At 33.9% G+C, this 20796-nt stretch overlaps 3 protein-coding genes across 3 annotated transcripts; 1 reads left to right on the top strand and 2 right to left on the bottom strand.

The window, feature by feature from the left end:
• Positions 1-3004: 3004 nt before the first annotated feature.
• On the bottom strand, positions 3005-4048 carry LOC18993708. The gene is made up of 2 exons (XM_024152314.1): positions 3909-4048; positions 3005-3757 (listed from the first exon to the last, which is right to left on the bottom strand). Exon 2 carries the CDS (start codon positions 3755-3757, stop codon positions 3005-3007), a length of 753 nt encoding a protein of 250 aa, XP_024008082.1. The 5' UTR covers positions 3909-4048.
• Positions 4049-5095: 1047 nt separating this feature from the next.
• LOC18993709 (sterol 14-demethylase) lies at positions 5096-7392 on the bottom strand. The gene is made up of 3 exons (XM_006417264.2): positions 7233-7392; positions 6495-6986; positions 5096-6271 (listed from the first exon to the last, which is right to left on the bottom strand). Exons 2-3 carry the CDS (start codon positions 6966-6968, stop codon positions 5279-5281), a joined length of 1467 nt encoding a protein of 488 aa, XP_006417327.1. The 5' UTR covers positions 6969-6986; positions 7233-7392; the 3' UTR covers positions 5096-5278.
• A 7880-nt stretch (positions 7393-15272) lies between these two features.
• Positions 15273-18752, top strand: LOC18993710 (protein DETOXIFICATION 36). The gene is made up of 7 exons (XM_006417265.2): positions 15273-15706; positions 15853-16484; positions 17400-17456; positions 17609-17847; positions 17934-18052; positions 18154-18240; positions 18324-18752. Exons 1-7 carry the CDS (start codon positions 15383-15385, stop codon positions 18387-18389), a joined length of 1524 nt encoding a protein of 507 aa, XP_006417328.1. The 5' UTR covers positions 15273-15382; the 3' UTR covers positions 18390-18752.
• The last annotated feature ends 2044 nt before the right edge of the window (positions 18753-20796 follow it).

Consider the following 20796-nt stretch of genomic DNA (forward strand, 5'->3'; position numbering starts at 1 on the left):
TTCGGGTCAAAATTGGTTTCGGCCAAAAAAATATTAGTTTGGGTATGAATATTCCGATTTTCAGAAGTTCGGGTATTAATTAGCACACCAAAATTGTTCAGATACTAATCGGTACCAATTGACAGAGTTGAGGTACTAATTAGCCGTTTTCCCATTATACTGACCATATACCCTGATTTTTATAACTTTCCACTTTAAGTTTACAACTAAAAATATTTTTTAAAAAAATTTACAACTAAAAATATACAAGATGTAGTTTAAATTTTGCAATACAAAATTAATTTTAAATATAAATGTTTCAAACTATTTTATCAAAAATACTTATAATGATCGTTTTAACTAGCTGAAACTTCTACAATATAATTTCTTCCAAAATCTAATCTAGACATTCAATATTTTGATTGCAGTACGACGCCATATTAAATGCAGTGATCAAATTTTATGGTACTAAAGGAATCAAATCATACACATCTGTACATTTTGATTGGGAACTCAATCTTTAAATCAAAAGTGGGAATGTGGGATCCAGAGTAACTCAAGTATACTATTTCACACTATAAATCATTAGCCATTATTAATTAATTGATAAACTATTGATTGTTAATAAAATGCGTAAATCGATTTTAACTTTTAATTAATAATAACTAAAAGCAGGGTCTCCTCCACTTGTGAGTTGTGACGAACTTAGTACAAAGAGAGGGAAGAACCCCACTGTGTCCACATTGAACGGCTAAGAATGATAGACAGAGTATATCATACACATTTCGTAAACATAGCAGCTACGATTATTTTAACGGAATTGTCTTCTTTTTAAAATAAAAAAAAATTAAGTCGGATTTTTTTCCGTTGTCATTCGGATTTGTTATTTGTGTATATTTTATGCAGCTTTTACTTTTCATTTTCCTCCGTTGTATCAATCTTTTAAGAATGTTGATATTTTATACAAGGAAAACGCTTCTAAACTTTTTAAACAAAAATTAAAGTATTGTTAGTACACAATGTTAAATCATTTATTTCCTAAATATCCATTTTAATTCGACTAATTTCTTCATGAATTCTCCATTCAACAGAATGACGAAATAGAAGTATCAAAAATCCCCATGCCATATTTACCGTATCGAAATACTCCTTCAATTATAATATAGATAAATAATAGATATACGAACAAATTTTTTTGTCTACTTTTCTCAGCTAAGATCATAAGAATAATATATGAGAAAACATTTTGGTATTTGATTTATCCACGTTTACATAGATTATCAAGCTAGAAGAGTTTCAGATATTTGAGTTTGGTCAAATTCCAAAATTGTATTACACTTTGAAATAATTTTGTCAAACGTTTGCAAATCCATCAAATAAATGATTCTAGTATTATGAAATATAGTTATGAGTGGCTCCACAAAACTATTCCACTCAATAATGCTAGATATAAAAAAAACATAATAAAACATTAAACAGATATACAATAATAAAACAGTGAACAAAAAAATATACAAGAAATATAAAACCAAAAAAAATATTAAAATATATTAATATACTATTATATATTACACGTCTAAATCAATGTAGGAATTTGTTTTTAATTTGAGTATTTTTTCTTTTGTCCAATAATTGGACAAGATTATTGGTATAAGTCAGGTAGTTGTCTTTTTGCGAGACGAACAAGTCATTATGTTTGTTCTCACTCACAAACCCCACAATAGACCCCTACCACCTCTAGGGAAATTGTACCTTACTGTATTTCTTAAATCTCAATTATATAATAAGCTATTTATCATTTGTATCGTGAATGATATGATACAAATGATCCAATCCATTGTAGTACTCCCGATCCTATGTCCATTGTGAGAAACCTCAAGGAGGCATCTACGCCATACGAGTATATATATAGAAGTTTTCTTTTTTTTTTTCTTTTTTTTGAACATCAGTTGTTTCAGTTTTATTAAAAAAATAGGTGATTAGAATAATCCCGCAGGAGCTTAGTATTCCATTGGGAAATGGAATTCTTTTGGAGTTGGGAAATATAAAGAGAATAACATATTGGCCATGTGTTGATCGTAACGCCGGAAAAAGACTGGATCTCTAGATTCCATGGATCATTAGCAACAAAAAAAAAAATAACAATAATATTATAGATAAACAAACAAAACAAGTGACAAAAGAAAAAATAAAAACAAAAATCTGCCATGTAGAGTTCAACGGTTGATAAATACACGACACCAAAACTTAAAAAGACATCCAAGAGTACATCAATAATTTTCTTCTTCTCTAACAGAAAAAAAAAGTATGTTTAAACTTTTTTGTTTTTGCTAAAAAAGTTTGTTTCAACTTAAAGTGACAAGTTTTAATCACAATTAATGTTGAATCTATTTTTCCGTAGTTTTGTAAAATCTGAAGATGCAATGATTTTTATTTTCGATATTTTTCCGAGTATGAAATGTTCAAAGCTCCAACACCAACAACGTCCCAGAGTCGCGGGAGCACTTTGGCATGCTGATTGGTTTAAAGATACAACTGTTTATTTGTTTTAGATTTGAGGTTCGAATTCTACACTATGAAAAAGTTGTTTGCATATTTGGTCGTCTTAGTAGCTTCCCAAACATATGTTGCCGCCTTAATTCATTTTATCTTGAAATTATGTAGTGTGAATTGATCCTGTCATTGTAGATTGATAAATTATTTTTTTCCTAATATGTTATAATCTTCTCACTTATTTGATGTAATCTACATAAAGAATTAGCAATCTCTAATATCTAATTTATTTTGCAATCAATCCAAGAAATAATCACGAAATCATGATTAATTACGTTAGATAATTTTCTGATTTGAAACTTGGACATGATTCCGTGGAATGGAATTCTCATATCTTCCAGTTCTCAATCGTAATTTCGATTTCGTTAGCCCAGGCTTATTCAAGAATTTGGTGACACAGAACTTTGATGATAGCCGTTTATATTATTTTTAGAAATTAATTAAACATCAACTTTGACCCCAAAAAGGAGAGTTATACATGATAATTATCTTCATCAGACACAAACTTAAATCTCTCAAAGTCCATCTTCTTGGCTGCAAATTCCATAGATCTCGCCCTTTTAATCAAACCTTCACCTCTTCGCAACCTCATCTCTTCAATTCCTCCTACTTCTCTCGCCATGTCCAAACATTTCTCTAACTCATCCACAAACCAATTCATCTCCTCATACTTTTCTTGCAACGCAAGCTTCGCATCCATCAACTTAACCTTAACCCTCTCCTCTCTCCACATCTCAGCCATATTCAACATCTGCCTCTCCTCCTCCGTCTGGTCCCATATTCTCTTTGTTTCCGCTTTCAGTTCATCAATCCTCGTCACCAGTTCCTCGCACACCTTCTCCATTGTGTCTCTTTCTCTCCTCAACCGATTCACTGATGATTCCATGGCCAGCATCTTCTTCTTCAACACAGAATTCTCAGCATTAGCTCTTTTCCTCGCTTCCCTCTCTTTGCTTAACTTCTCCTTCAAGTAATCAACAAATGGATCATTGTTAATTTCTTCCCGGAATCTTCTTTCGTTTCCGATGAAACGTCTGATATTTTCCTTTGTTCCAAACTTTTCTGTCTCAAGCTCTTTGATTCTAGATTGAGCCTTCCATAACTCGGCTTCAAGACGATCAACGAGGCTACCGTCTAGATACTTGTCTTCTTGAAACTTCTCACGAGGTTCAACGGAGTAATACGTTCTGACTGATTCTAAGTCCCACTTACTAATGCTCTCCATCTGCAATATCATAATTGGATATTAGATTAGTCTAAGGACTCTATATCCTCTACAGAAATATTATCTTACGATTAAAAATTACGTAGCAAGTGTAGGCAAAGGAAATATAAACGTACAGAAATCTCAGAAACCAAACAAAACGATCACAAACCTGATAGCTAAAACGTTCAGCCAAAGAACCCTCGCCTTTATGAGGAAGTTTTTGAAGCCTTGACGCAAGCTTCCTCGCCGAGACTTTGAATCCTTTTGATTGAGTTTGTTGAAAGAGATTAAGACGGCATAAAACAGTCCGTTGTTGTCTCCGGTGACTGGAATATGCGACGGAGGAGATGTATGTTTTCCGGCGATGAAGAGAGAATGACTCGTAGGGAGTGCGAGTGAAATAGGCGTTCATAAGGGATACGATGAAAATTAGGAGTTTACCATTTTCAGGGACACATTATATATACATATACATACATCTGGAGTTTACATTAATGCAGAATATGAAGAAAGAAATTTGAAATCATTTAAATATAGATTTGGTACCAGATTTTGTCTCTTTACATCCATAGATGCAGGTATTAATATTATCTATCTATGACTATTTTTTTAATCACACCCACATATACATATATATATATACTTTTAATTATAATACATAAACAGAAAATCAACTAAATACTTATGATTTTATTTAAAGCACAAGGATTTGATGGACTTCTTCCCAAATATAAGATATAACGTTAAGTAGTTCAAAATATTTGGTTTATCACATACCACAATCTTTTTCTTCCAGAAACAGAATTTTGCCAATTTTTTTTTTTCTTTGATTTGTAGATGACTGTATGTTTTTAGTTTACCTTTCATTTTTAATTATTCTAAAATTTTCAAATTTTCCCCGTTACATTTTTTTTAAATGCATGCTATTAGTCCTTAAAATTAATTCGATGGTATCAAAATTCACATTTATGTTAATTTAACCTATTTAGTATAAAATGTTCAACACTCACATAGACTTCCAGACATTTAACTTTTAAATCCGGCCGTTATATAACACAAATGTTATTTTAAACTTTACCTCTTTCTTTTTTATATATATATATATATATTTGCAATTATCATAATGAATGTTCAAACTTACTATGGTTGATGAGCAGCTTTTACTCTGGCTATCATCAAATTCTTTTTTTCTGAATCCATATTCCGTGTAAGCAGATTATAAAGAAACACAACCTGGTCTTCAGTTTAAGCTCATTTCTCATTACCACCATATACATACCTTCGTATAGACTACTTAAACTGGCTACACTGTGCGAGTAGTACTATAGTAACTGAGCATAAACCAAAGAAATTCCGCATCAAATCTCCATTTAAATTAGCAAATTCGCAGAACCAACAAACTTGGAAAGCGAAATGAAAAGCAAGAACGGTTAAAGTAGCAGAAGAACAATCAAACAACAAAACTAAAACCAAAGAGGTACAAAAGCAAGCATAAGCAAAGAGAAAATCCAAAGTTGCAAAACCAACTTAAACCTGTTTCTAAGACAGTTGGCGCCGCTTGTAACGCACCATCACGTTCCCTTTAACGCCAACCACCATAGCGTTCCAGTCGATCTCAGGGAACGGTGAAACCAACTCAAGCTCAAAGTTCCTCAACAAATGACTCCATATGGCTTTGATCTGCAGGTAAGCAAACGGCTCTCCAAGACACCCGTGCCTACCTCCACCAAAGGAAATGTACGAGAATGCTCCTGCGGCTTTGTCCTCTTCTCTTCCCGGGGAGAATCTTTCAGGGTCGTAAGCGTCCGGGTTTTTAAAGACATGCGGCAAGCGGTTGGCAAATGCAGGAGATGTAGCAATGATGTGACCCTTTGGGATGTCATACGTTTTTCCATCCCGAGCAGTCACATTGAAATCACTGTGGGAGGCTCTCATGAGCATGATCAATGGAGGGTGAAGCCTCAATGCTTCCTTAATGCAGCGGAAGAGAACATCCATCTCGGATAAGATATCGTGGTCGATCTTGTCTCCATGTTTCTTAATCAAGCTTTTCTGCTCATCCAAAGCAGCTGAGAAATACTCTTTGTATTTCATCAGATAAGCACCGGTCCATGTGGAAGTGATAGAGCTTGTGTGTTGTCCTGCAAATAGAGCAGCGATGAGCAAACCGGTGACTTCAGATTCGGTTGTCTGTCTTCCGTCCTTGTACTTTGATTCGATGAAACACTGTAACATGTCGTTCTCTGATTTGCCAGATCGTTTTCTTGACCCTATGATCTTTGAGAAAATCTCAGAAAGCTTTTCTCGGGCACGGTCACGACGACGGTGAGCTGGAAGTGGGAGGTATGGGAAGAGAACACTGATGGGAAGCATTCCATTGTCAAGGTCATGGAACAAAGCAGAGACATCATCAAAAAGCTGGTCACGAACTTCTCGACCAAGTAAACATCTACTTGCAGTCAAGATGATGAGACGCTCTAGCTCAACCTTTAGATCAACTTCCCCACTCTCTCCCCATTTCGAGAAGAAATCCTGCCAAGAACAAATGACAAGTATTTATAAAATGAAACTACAGACAAAAGCATACAAACAAACACCCACTCAGTAGAAGATTTCAAGAGACAACCAGATCCTCCTTTCATAGCAGTACGTTCATTACGGTATTAATGAAGGAGAAGCATGAAAAGTGAACATAAACTCATTTGTGAAAGCAAGACAAAGAAAAATCACATATTGGGTGCCAAATTGTGTTTACCTCAGCTTCAGTAACCATCATATCCACATAACCCTTCAACTTGTTGACTCTGAGTGCCTCGGTGAAGAACCGGAACTGCTCCTGGCGAACGGAATAGTCGACATCGAAGACAACTCCAGGGCCAAAAGTAGGCACATTGAACTGGTACACTTCCTGCTGGCTGAGATCAGATTCAGGAGCTTTGAAAAAATGTGCAGAGACTTCAGGACCAATGAGAAAAGTCATCTTTTTGTGAAGAAGATTCACTGTGAACACACTTCCAAGCTTAGGGTATTCGTCTCTAAGCATAACGATCGGGCCTTTCATGAATCGGAGAAGGCTTCCGATCAATGGAGGCCAAGCTTTGAGAGTCGGAGGAAGACGCTTCTTCTTGGAATCGGAAGTGAAGAAAGAGAAGATGAGTTTGGCCACAACAAGTGTCGCCACTATAACCAAACCCGTCTTCAACAACTTATTCTCCGAATCCATTTCCATTTTTTCGTATGCTTTCAACTGTTGAATCCATCAATTGAGAGTCAAAATCACACACATACACAAAAGAGAGTACTTTGCTTTGCCATTTGAATCACGATGCTTAATTAGATCTGATTCCGATTAATTCCGATTTCAATTCCTGACTGATCTAATCCTTATGTTAAGAATTTCTACTACAGAAGGAGAAAAGCTAGCGAATATCGACACACAACCACATGGGTAAATGAAAAGCAATATTATTGGCCTAAAAAGGAGAAAGCTTACTTTGGATACGATGATCCGAGTTCCAGAGACGGCGCGTGACCAAGAAGATGATGAAGGAGAAATAGCTCTGCAGATTTGCTCTCACGGATGGAGAAATCGTCGCTTTCGACGCTTAAGCTGGTTTCTCTCACTTGATTACTCTTTCTTAGTCTCTCTGATTTGTTTCGATTTATTTATTTTCTCTATTTTTTTTTAACATGTACACATCTGTTTCTGAAATAAAATTCAGCTGTAAAACACATGTGGCATTTTGTAAATTAACAGTTTTTGTTGATTGGATGGTATTTTCAACAAAAGAAAAAAACCAACGGCGATAATGGTTTTCTCTCACGATGAAAACAGGGAGTGAAGTTTTCTATTAGGATTTAGAAGCACTGGAAAATTTTTTATACTCAAGTTTATGGTATTTTCACTCGAGACAAATGTTTTTTTTTTCCTAAAATAAAGCAAATTACAACGCATACAAAATTATTAGCAAGTTTAGTTTCGTCCTCATAAAGTAGACGATTTTACCCTCGTACACTTCCACATCATGTCCTCTTACACACTTGTCCATATTATCTTATTTATTAGTGCTCTCTTTCATCCCTTTCTCTTCTTCACGTTTTAATCTTTCTTTTTTTTTCTTCATTATTCTTCATCTTCTTTTCTCTTTGATTCACGGTCACATCTCTCTTCTTCTCTCGAAATCTTATTGATCTCTCTAGTTTTTCATTTGACTCTTTAACGCTCAAAATGTTTTTTGACGAGGATTGACTATCTAAAATTCTTGTACAAGAACAAGAGAGGATGAAGAGAAGAAAAGATCGATGGATCCACATATGATTATAATTTCATGTTTTCGCTAAGATCGAGCTCCACCTACGACAATTACTATCAATTTACTAAGAATAGTGCAATGTAGTAAAATGGGAACGCATAATCTTCATCATTTTTAATCAACTTAACTAGTAAATAACGGTCCTTGAAATTACTACGCATAGAAATTAATAACATGGTGTAATGGCAGACGGAGAAAACAAAGTAACTCAACCTTTTAAAGTATATATAAAAAAAAAGTGACTCAGTCGTAGTGAGCCTGTGGCCACAACACATGCGAGTGTTTTAAACGGCACCATTTTAGTGCTCAGACTTGGAATATTCCTCTGAGATATTGATTGATCTCGGACCACACTCATATTATATATATCTCATTCTTTGTTTCGTAGTGCCGGCTTTGCTTAAGCTATGCTTGCTTACTAATTGTGTACATCGAGGAACCACTAGCTAGTGACTTTTTTAAATATCTGCATTACCCACACGGCACACAGATTCGTTACAAATTTAGCAAAACCCGGTTTAGGCTTGCCTTTCTTAGGTAACCAAAAAACGACGAATAACAAATATTTTAAAAAGTAATAAGAACTATTATTATAAAGTAATCAAATTCATGAAAGATTACTATTTTTATGGCGTTTAAAAATAAAATCACTCTACAACTCTCTCTTCTCACGCCCAATTTTTCTGATTTTCTTATGTTAGGCTTTTCTTAAACCAGAAGGCCCATTTATCATCTTGGACCTAGTTACGTTTTTGATTATCATATGAAACCCATCGACTAATGTACAATCTCTATGTTCTTCTTCTTCACGAGATTCGAATCACTGAAACTGATCCGTTGGAGTTAGAGACTGTGGCTTTTTTTTTGGACCAACATGGTTATACGAAGACCGGTTGACTAGTCAGTTTGTGTTTACCTTGGATCTCGCCGTGTATGGTAAACTACGAAAGTTGTACGTTGACCAGACCGCTTCAAGTAGGTTTTATCTTATTAATTCATGATTCTTGAAAATCTTTTATTATAAAAAATGTTCATATATAATCTTTTATTTATTGAACTCGATTTTAAATTCAGTCCGATAAGTTTTGAATAGTTTGGTAATCTACTTTCATACGTCATATGTATAAGGGCTTTATTCATGCATGCATATATTAATTAGATCACGAATCTTTAAATGTCAAAAAGATGCCTAATTTTATTCTATAAGGATGATTATATACAGGGACTCTCTTTCTGAAATCGATTCATTTCGGTAAATGAATGAACTAATAATAATAATTTATGAATTACGATTGATGTATCCTAATTGGCTAATTCCTAACCAATGGCCTAATAATCGGAGATGGAGTAGTAGACACTGGATTAATAAAAGTACTTAAAATAACTAGCTGTCATTATGCCACTTATTCCGATATTTGAAAATATAATAAACAATGTCAATAATTAATCTAGTGTATAATAATACGAGTATTAAACTCCAAAATCTTATTCATATGCTTTTTCGAGTTTCAAGAAAGATGAGAAAAACCCTCTAGTAATAAATTAACGAGTAAATAGAAGAATAATAGGAGCGGTGTGAAGGTTATTTCCGTAGATAAAAACAAAATCGCGAATTATTTTTATTTTTAAAATAAGGAATCTCAAGATGTATTTCTTAAAAAAATGTGTAATCCATAATGTTATCATTAATGCCATTTATAGATGCCATGCAATCCAATAAAAAAATTTAGTTGAGACCATAAAAATAACTAAACCTGACGAAAAAAAACTGATTTGAAGTTGAAAAAGTCGTTTCACTTATCTGTTTATACATTTTACCAACTCACATTCTTTAATTTATATAATTTATCTATAGACTATAGATCGACAATGTACAATATGATCCCACGAGATCCTCGAGTTGTATACATCAACACGCGAAACTAGTTGTTGAATTGTTTACCTCGAGATTCTCGAGTAATAGAATTAATTTACCCTAAGATCCCGCAAGAATCTCGACTTATATGCATCACACATGTTGACATCAGTATAATATTAGAGAAGCATATATGTTCACATCTACATATTTAGTTGTATTATACCATAGGCAGAGCCGTGCCTACAGTGAAATGAAAAAGGCATTCGCCTAAGGTCACATCTTATTTATTAAGTTTAGAGGTCACATTTAACAAGTGAATTAAAATTTCTTTAGTTGGTTAATTTGTCTTGTGCATATTTTTATTTTATTCAAATTCGATCCTCAGCTGCATAAAAGTATAACTATTTTTTCACCAAATTTTTTAAAAATATTACTACACATTTGATTACTGACTTTTTATATAATTTCATTAAAAGGGTCACATTTTAATTTTAGCCTAAGGCCTCCAAAATCCTAGGCACGGCACACCATAGGCTCAACCGGTTGTTGGAGACCTCGTGAACTTGTGTTTATAATTATGTTATATTATAGGCAATAGAAAACAACATCATTCTTTTTTTCATCAAAAGAAAAAAAGATTCATTAGTTTGAGAGTTTATACAGAGATTTTGAGTAAAAAACTGAAGCGTTATGATCGAGATCAAATACTTAAGAAAAGGCCAACAATCGAATACAAACTCCAACTCACTAAGTAGTACCATCACTAGCTGTAATAGAAGGACGCATCAAAATTATTATAGCTGAACAGGATCATGAGCTTCTTGATTTATCTTGCTTCGCCTGGTTATTGTATAGTAAATCAACTACAGATCGTCCACAATTCTTGTCACTCATGCCGTTATGCGACTTATATATCAACTTAGGATTATTGCTTTTCATATATTATCACTAGTCAGTAGTTACTAGGATATGTTCAAAAGCCCATCATGAGATGATTTTCCGAGTAGAGATCTAGCTGTTACGACGACCTATGAAGCAATGGTCGATAAGTCATGGGTAAGAGAGTCTATAATCAGAAATAATCAAATAGCATTCGAAAAACAGCCTGCACATAGACACTAACATAACATGGTTGATGGTTTTTTTAGATAACCAAAAGGTTCTGGACTTTGGGCATGTACGTCATCCTCTCAGCCCGGTGGAACCCGAGCAGATTAATTAGTCTTTTATTTTCCCAAAATTGCAATGACACTCGAACATGAGAAGCGCACTCTCTTGTAAATATAAATATGAAATTATCTGAAAAATATTGTCACATCTTACTAAAATTATCTTAGGGAACTTTGTTGTCTTTCATCGATAAATTTGTATTCGTTATAAAATTCTAATGCGTACATTTATCGAACTAGGTCAACGTGCTATGTAAGATTCTTTCTTAATTACGCCAATTTGTGGATATCTCTTTGGTGCACAAAAAAAAACAATAATATTTTTAAAGATTTGGAAAAAATATTCGAAGTTAAAATGTTTGAATGCCCCCTTTTAGCCACCCTTGTTCCTTTTTTGAACAAATTGTTTAGCAACTCATCGATCGTATTAATTTTAGCCAAAACATTTAGGTGAGCGTAGATAGTTTCTTACAGTCTCTTTCCACAATCTCCAATTAAACTGTTTGATTAAATATCGCATAATAAAAGTTACTTATTGCTAATTAAACAATCTTACAAACTTGGTCGGAGTGTTTCATGTTTGCATGCTTAGTTGCTCAACTACTACTTGCCCTTCGTGAACTGTTTGAGTGTTTGACGCTAAATTGTGGCTCCTTTGACTTTGACAAACATCAATTTTCTGTTTACGTAAGGAAAATACACATTTGTATTCGATGCAGAAAGTGCGCTTTCTCATTTGATAAAAAAAATGTTAACAATCTGATCAGCGTCATCATGACAAAATACTCCAATTTAATAGTATATTGAAAACAAAGCTGTAAATATCAACTTCGTTTCATTTAAGACTCTTCCGAACAACCAAGGGAATTTCTGTTCATATTAAAGAGCCTATAGCCCTACTCGTCTCAATATATTTTAATTTGTAATAATTTGTTTTTTTGTCTGAAATTTTATACGGGGTAAAAACACATGTATGATGATGTATCATACCTGACGTGTTAATCTTTATTAAATATAAAAGATAAAAACTAAGAAAACACGTACACTACACACATGATGTATCATAATTCTATAATGAAAGTTAATTTGATGGCATCTAGAATAATATCTAGAAAGTATAGGCGAGTCCAATAGTTATCAATTATATTAATTTTGGGACATGAACTCTATCATGTAATATGGAAAAGATATTACATGCAAATATGCAATCACAAAAGGTATAATTACTCGATTCACATTCGTGGGTCAACTAATGCCACAATTATTCTTATTTATTTAATATCTTGACAATATTTCTGAAAATGACTTTTGAAAATACTGCACATAATAATACTCCATAACTCCATAAGTCAATATAATGATATATATAAAAAAAATCACATCAACAATACCGAGTACGAGATTCGTGTAAACTGTCCGTGTGCTTAGCTGTGGAGGCTGCTAAAGTAACGACTCACTTTTCTTATCTCATTTATTTGGGCGTTTGGTAATCTCGCCGCGTTTGCGACTCAATGGTCAACGTAATTTGACCTTCCAATCAAAATTGTCTTTGTCAATTTTAAAAGCACGAGTTTGGCATGTCCAACGTGGCACCTTTTGTACGTCACATCTTCTTTTTTTTTCTTCTGTTAAGTTTATATGTTTTCTTTACGTTTACATATTTTTCCCCTTTTCTTTTACGCTTACATCAAACAAAATATCCGTTAAATCTGCTTCTATTCATTATTCATATGAGATCCAAAAAAAAGATCGAGTGTCGAAATTTTGAATGTGAAATTTTCTTTTAGGTTTGGAAGGTCTCTCGCATAAGATATAAAAAGACATCAAAATACTAACTATGTTTGTAAATTGAGTTATCTATTGTAATTTTTAGAATTTGCTTAAAGGAATGATGTAATATGACATTCCGATCTGGAGTTGAGGATTAATTGTAATAAAATTACATAGAATATAACTAAACCTTTTCACATGTGTATAGTATGGTAAGGAAGAGTCGGATATCTGAAGTAAATCAATGGCATTTGTTGGAAGTTCGATCGCAGATGGGTTGCAGCTAATACGTTTTCTTTGTCGGCAACCAATAAATCATTCCAACACTATGCTCTTGCAGATGGGATTGATGTAGATCTCATTCAGACTTAGGTATTATCTACATATCATACCTGGATTTTAAATAAAATAAAAAGTAAAATTTTTGGTTAGCATTATTTTTGCTTTACAACTTTAATTGATGGTGATGGTTTGAAATCTATTAAATCATAAGCATGTACTCATCATTATTGATCGTTTCTAAAATCCAGCGTACCAATGAGTTTGTCGATTCCCTCTCTTTTGATATGGTTCAATTTTGATCGTGTAGTTGGAGTTGTTAATTACTTTTTTAGATATATATTGGATAAATTATGGGATATAATTAACAATATGCAAGTTACGTGTCGTATAAACCATATCCATAGTAATCTTTGTAAAGTCCCGAATCTTATCTGGTAGTCTATATTTTTCTTCTGGATCTCATCCATATTCGATCGATCCATCTTCACTTTATTTTTAATTTTGTGTGTTCCTTTACACAAGAGAGATTATTATTCGGAAATGAGTCAACCGACAGACAACAAATTATTCTCCGTTTCCAAATGAATAATTTCACAGAAATTATTGTTCTTTTTTTCTGGGTCAAACAGAAGTTATTATTCTACTTCTTATTATATGAGTAAAAAAAGCTTAATTTTTTGGCGTACATATACCTAATCGGCTAATCCTATAAAAAAAATTAAGTTGAAGACGTAAATTTTTCCACAAAATACTACTATATAAATGTAGCCATGTGGTTTCAGACCACTGACTAGTTGTTTTTCGTCATTGCCATTTGCCCACGACGCCATTGCCATATTTTCCAACGTACCTTAACTCATGATGTCAAAAAATAAAAACTAACTCGATATTATATATCTTGACAAATCTGTTAAAAATCATTTAAAACATGCCCGGGGTATGTAATTGAATCGTCTAGGGTATTGTGGTGGTCATGTAACCATTCAGACTACATCCGGTACAATTGAGCGAAGACGAAGAACTAGACCATTTGCAAATTATATGCGTATATACCATTGATCACTTGGGCTTGGGTTCAAATGTTTGTTCGTTGTAGATTTGGGAATTTTTATTTTATCAAATAACATGCGCAACCCTCAGTATCAGTCGGAGTACGCGATCTGACGAATCGGATATAAATCTAAAAAGGAAAAAATTCAATGGGGCTTTGCTTTAAGAATACAGAAAAGCCTTACCACAAAATACCAAACTTTACGTAACGGAGTGTCAAATTTTACTTAATTGCTCTCTTGACTGTCGAGTGTGTCTTGTGGACTTTATTCTTGGGATGGACATTAAAATCACGTGTTGTGCTTTGTTTTCTGCGTTTAATTCCTGAGAAATGTTAACACCCTAAGCAAATGGCATGATTTGTTTTTTTTTTTTTTTTGGTAAAGGGCTTAAAGCATGTTGAACTAATACCTATTCCGATATTGTTGCCAAAAAAAGAGGTCAGAAGTATAGATTAGTACTCCTATCAATTATCATTAATATTTATTATGAGTATTACTATATCTATCTACTGATGTAGTTATTAAACTAGTACGATAAACAAATGTCAAAAGAACATAAGTAAATACGAAGAGATAAATGCTGTGATTAAAGTTGCATGCATGATAAACTATTTTTAGAGAAAGCACAGATATTCTTAAGAGAAAAGTATGTATACAATTTTATAAACTTATCGATATATGCCGTCAATTATTTCATGAAAACGAAACGAAGTTGTACTAGGCAAAACCATTTTATCTACGATACAATTGATGCTTCTTGATTCTTGTGGTCCTATATATAAATATAGGCTCTGACAAATATAGTTATGATTGCAAAAAAATGCATTATTAGTCGTTACTAATAGTTTTTTTCCCATAAATATCCAGTTTATTTTGCTGTCACATACGACGAACTTAACTATTTAAATAAACGGAGAGGGCAACAAAAGTAATTTGCCTATCCTCGTTTCTGTTTTTTGGGCTTTCTTTTCTCTTTCCGTCAATAAAATAAAAAAATAAATATTTTCGGTCAGTAGACACGGCAAAAAATCGCCTTTATATTACAGCTCCTCTGAGCCAAGTCGCAGAAAGACACAGACTCAGAGAAAAAGAGTTAAAGATTCGTAGAGACATAATAATCATCTCTTCCTCCGACCCCATTTTCACTACTCCACTGTCTTTTTTCCATTTCATAAATAATTTTTTCTAACAAAAAAAAAATGGGATCGGAAGAAGCAGCCTACGCAGCCGCCGTTGAAAACTTGCAGCAACCGTTACTTGAGGCGACGAAATCGGAAGTAGATTTCAGGATGGAGAGTGTGTTAACGGACACTCATTTGCCTTATCTCCGGCGGATTTACTTGGCCGCGTTGATCGAGCTGAAATTTCTCATACACCTGGCGGGTCCGGCGATCTTCGTCTACGTCATCAACAATGGCATGTCGATGCTCACTCGTATCTTCGCTGGTCATATGGGAAGTATGCAACTCGCCGCCGCCTCTCTCGGAAACAGCGGTTTCAACATGTTCACCTTTGGTCTCATGGTAAGTTTTTTTTTTGTTTCAACAGATTAAACCAGTTCCGGTTTAGATCAGATTCAAAATCTGGTCAATTAACCGGTTTGTCTTCTTGATTCTTAAAGAATATTTCCCTTAACGTTTCTTGTTTCTTGTTTTTTCCGGTGAGACAGCTTGGAATGGGAAGTGCAGTAGAGACATTATGTGGGCAAGCACACGGAGCTCACAGATACGAGATGCTCGGAGTCTACTTACAGAGATCCACCGTTGTTCTTTTCCTCACCGGACTTCCCATGACGTTACTCTTCATCTTCTCCAAACCTCTGCTCACTTCTCTCGACGAGCCTGCTGACGTGGCATCAGTGTCTTCAGTCTTCGTCTACGGTATGATCCCGATGATCTTCGCTTACGCCGTGAACTTCCCCATCCAGAAATTCCTCCAATCACAGAGCATCGTCACGCCGAGCGCTTACATCTCAGCCGCCACGCTCGTCCTCCACTTGATCCTCTCTTGGCTCGCCGTCTTCAAGCTCGGTTGGGGATTGCTTGGTCTCTCCGTTATTCACAGTCTCTCGTGGTGGATCATCGTTCTTGCTCAGGTTCTTTATATCAAGATGAGCCCAAGATGTCGCCGGACTTGGACCGGGTTTAGCTGGAAAGCTTTTGATGGTCTTTGGGACTTTTTCCGGTTATCGGCCGCTTCCGCCGTCATGCTCTGCCTTGAGTCTTGGTACTCTCAGATTCTTGTTCTCCTTGCCGGACTTCTCAAGAACCCTGAACTCGCCTTGGACTCTCTAGCCATCTGGTAAGTTTCTTTTTAACTCTTGGATCAATACTTGGCACAGTGTATAATTTTCATTTTCATTTCAAAACTTTACTTTCTTACCTTATGAAATACTATAACACCTCATACTAACAAGCAAAGATAGAGATATTGTAAGCACGTATTATTAAAATTTTAGTACATTTCCTAAACTTTTAGTCTATCCATGAAAGATAGATTATGAAAAAATAAAAACAAAAAGTGGGTAGTTTTTTTATTATTTATAAGATTTAAGAACAATGAATGTGAACATAGGATTAAATAATTTGGTATTGTTTATCATTAGTCTTTCCTACCTATACCTTCAATCCGATCAAACTATTGAACTTTTTTGTAGTGTCTGTCAGAAATCTTTTTTTTTTTGGGGTTTTTGGACACTATTCTGGAATCTCCTTTTCGAGAAACGAGTGTCACGTTACTCTCTATGTGATGATTGTTGTCGTACTCTTGACTTATATCAGCAATTAGCGTTCGCCACGTGTTTTTACCTTTCCGTTACAAGCCAAAATTCAGTGTGTTTTTTTGACGTTTCTCGTGAGCCCAAACTGCGTGTCGTCTTCCTTGGTAAACAAACGGCACGCACTTCTGTACGCGGGAAAATTTTAAAAGGTGTTGATTACTCCAAGACCCAAGTTGTTAGTTAACGTTAATTTATACTCCATTTGGGAGTGTGTTTACAAACATGATAAAAAAAATTTTGGTTGAAACAAACATGATTATTAAAGTGTATTACTGACTCTTTGACCGAAAAGAAAAAAAAAAAAATGTATATTACTGACTCTTTTTTTGTGACCTGGCCATCCCCTTTTTTTTTTTTTTTGATTGAAGGCCATCCTTTTTTTTTTAATACTATATATAGTTTTCTACAATCTAATCTTATCTTAAATTTATTTGCAGCATGTCAATCTCTGCAATCTCGTTTATGGTATCTGTTGGATTCAACGCAGCTGCAAGGTTGGTGAAAAAAAAAAGTTTTTATTTTGACATTTTTAAGTACTTACGCAATTTATTACTATAATACAAAGTGGTGTGGTAACAAATAAGTACAAGCTGTTACAAAAAAGTAATACACATTTTTTATTATTCTATTTGTTTCGAAATTACAGTGTGAGAGTTAGTAACGAACTCGGCGCCGGAAATCCAAGATCAGCAGCATTTTCAACCGCAGTAACTACAGGAGTATCATTTTTACTGTCGTTGTTTGAAGCCGTGGTGATCCTCTCGTGGCGCCACGTCATCAGCTACGTTTTTACTGATAGCCCAGTGGTTGCCGAAGCCGTAGCCGAACTCGCTCCTTATTTGGCCATTACCATAGTTCTCAATGGAGTTCAACCTGTTTTATCTGGTAATTTTTATTTTTTTTTAACTCTTCAAGAAATTATTAATAGATTAGTTAATAAATGATTTAATAACAAAATTAATTAAACACAGGTGTTGCCGTTGGATGTGGGTGGCAAGCATTTGTGGCGTACGTTAACATTGGATGTTATTACATTGTTGGGATTCCTATTGGTTATGTTCTTGGTTTCACCTATGATATGGGAGCTATGGTAGATCTCATTATTTTTGAAAAAATCATTTATATTCTAATGAACAATTATTGATTAGTGTGAAGTGAAAATATAATCAAGTGGTTAATGATTTGGTGCAGGGAATATGGACAGGGATGATTGGGGGCACACTCATGCAAACTATTATCTTACTCATTGTCACTTTCCGAACTGATTGGGATAAAGAGGTAAATTATCATATAAATTTACATAAATACGACAGTTATATGTTTAATTTTGGATTAGTACTAATAACAACTGTCAATGTCAGGTGGAGAAGGCTTCGAGACGATTGGACCAGTGGGAAGACACCCAAGCGCCGCTTCTTAAGCAGTAAACAAAAAAAAGAACTGATTATTTTTTTCAAATTGAAATTTAATCTTGGGGGAGGGGGGGGATTTGGAGATATATATTTTTTGTTTGGTTTCCCCCAAGGCCCCAAAATTGATTGAAAAACGGATAAAACACTCATCAGTTAATCAATAGATCTGCCAATCTGTTGATTAATGAATTGGAAAATCGATAGTTTTCTGGAGGGGGTAAGAGTGAAGAGAAGGATGTTAATGAACATTTTTGTAAGCGGAAGTAATATTGAGTAGTGAGAATGAAATGTTGAAAACAATGATGTACTGTGTGAAAGAGCGAATTTGTTGTAACCGCCTCTTGTATGTACGCAAATAAATCAAATAATGAAACATTGGTTTTATGGTACACAACAATTTCTTTGGTAATCCTGCGAAAATTAGGAATTTATGGTTTCACAGTTTATTTTTGAATCATAATCAGTTATCTGCCGATTTAATAACATATACACAAATGTTTTCGTGGTGTGATGCGGTTACGCATCTAGATTTAAAGTTTAATGAGTGATGCAGTATTATAAACCTTATAACAAGTGATGTAATATTATAAACTTTTTAACAAGTAATAACGTAATAGTATTTTAGTTTTGCTTTTCTAATAGCATTTTAGTTGAACTAATATACGGTCATATGACACTGACATAAAGGTTCATGAAGACTAATGAACATGAATGTACAAATTAAGCGAACGTCATTGAAATTACCCTCGTTACAAGAAAAAAAAAAAAAAAAGAGAACGTCGTCATTGACTTTGTCAATTCTCGACACACACAAAAAAAAAAATTATCATGTTCTTTTTTTTTTGTGAACAATAGTTTATTGTTAAGTATTTTCGGATTTTATTTGATTTGGTTTGATTTACGTATGATTTTACTTATAATCTATGTGAGAATATAAACACAAATCCTAACCCAAAAAATAAAAAATTCAAGACTTATATATATAAAGCAAAGATTGCGGTAGTGATACAGCTTATGTGTGTTTGAGCATCCTCCACATGTTTTCCTCAATGGTCCTTTGTGAAAATTCAATCAAATGCCTCATTCTGACATAAATCCTTGTTGTTGTTCAATTTATTAAATACTATTACGGTTGGTACTGACTCATCTCTTATCCGTCTCTCTCGTTAATTTTCGTCGACAAACTTATCTTTGTTTCATATAAACCCAAAACAAGAAAACAAATGAAGAGAAAGATACAACTTGACGATCCACATGCCATGCATATTTATATACGCACCAATTATATGGTTCCTCGTTAATGTATAAACTATAGTATATAGTTTTTGTTTCATAGATGACATGAGTCAGTATTACTATATGTTGGGTCTATCTTCTACTAAACCGGCTAGCTAGTTTTGTCTTTTGATGGAGAGACATACGTACTTTGAAAAAAAAGAATGGGTCCCAATAACAAAGAATGAAGATTCGTACAACAGTTTTTAATGTTTTTTTTTTTTTTTGGTTGACGTAAAGATTCGGACACGTACGATTCGAGGGGTACAAAATTTAATCGGATGACAGAAACTGGGAATCATCTCAATTTGGGTATACGGATCCACTCACCATCACGCGTACTTGTGATATTAGTGATCTCACCTTCCAATCGTGTTATTTGTACGAGTTTGTGTACGATTGGTTAAAAAATTAGGTCCAGATTTAGGATTGTATACGCAAAATTAGATGTATATATATATATATTTATATATATATAGTTTTTTATTTTTTAACAAAGAATATAACCTCTTAAAGAACATTAATTATGTATGGCAAGTCGAGCACTCAGCACCAAAAGAAATTTATCAAGTCTAGCAAACGTCTTTTGTTCTATTTCTAAACTTATAAATTTCAATTAGCAAAGAGACTCGAAACAATAAAACTAACGAATAAATTGAAAACTATGTGTGTTAAGCTAAAGGGTTAATTTTGATATGTTATAACTTATGAAGTTGTGTATAAACGATGGTTTTTACATTTCACACTTGTGGTCAAGTAGTCGATGCGGAATGTTTCCATCTTTGTACCCGCGGATACTATTATGCCACCATGTGTGGATTTTTATCACTATCTACTAGAAATTTATAATCATATTACTTTTTAGATTCAAAGCTTTATGAACGTAAGCAAATCGGGAATCGAGATCAACTAGGTTATATTTTTTAATATGTTCACCTAATAGAAATTGGTTGCATATGTCACAATCGATCCAATGTTTTTTTTTTGGGTCAAAGTCACAATCGATCCAACTAGTTCAAATATTTAAGTGATTAAAAAATTTCACCTTGTCTTTTTTTTTTTTGTCGACGCATTTCACCTTATGTCTTATAGAAATTGAGATTGATTTCCGACCTCAATCAATAAACCAAAAAAAAGGTGAAGAAGA

The sequence above is a fragment of the Eutrema salsugineum genome, unplaced genomic scaffold (assembly GCF_000478725.1).
Source record: "Eutrema salsugineum unplaced genomic scaffold, Eutsalg1_0 scaffold_5, whole genome shotgun sequence".
NCBI lineage: Eukaryota > Viridiplantae > Streptophyta > Magnoliopsida > Brassicales > Brassicaceae > Eutrema > Eutrema salsugineum.

Excerpts from the sequence above, each read along its gene's own strand:
- LOC18993708 (XM_024152314.1), bottom strand. The coding sequence starts at position 3,757 with ATGGAGAGCATTAGTAAGTGGGACTTAGAATCAGTCAGAACGTATTAC.
- LOC18993709 (XM_006417264.2), bottom strand. The coding sequence starts at position 6,968 with ATGGAAATGGATTCGGAGAATAAGTTGTTGAAGACGGGTTTGGTTATA. Across the intron at positions 6,272-6,494 it reads TGATGGTTACTGAAGCTGAG|GATTTCTTCTCGAAATGGGG; the intron begins GTAAACACAATT and ends TGTTCTTGGCAG.
- LOC18993710 (XM_006417265.2), top strand. The coding sequence starts at position 15,383 with ATGGGATCGGAAGAAGCAGCCTACGCAGCCGCCGTTGAAAACTTGCAG. Across the intron at positions 17,457-17,608 it reads GGATTCAACGCAGCTGCAAG|TGTGAGAGTTAGTAACGAAC; the intron begins GTTGGTGAAAAA and ends TCGAAATTACAG. Across the intron at positions 17,848-17,933 it reads AGTTCAACCTGTTTTATCTG|GTGTTGCCGTTGGATGTGGG; the intron begins GTAATTTTTATT and ends AATTAAACACAG.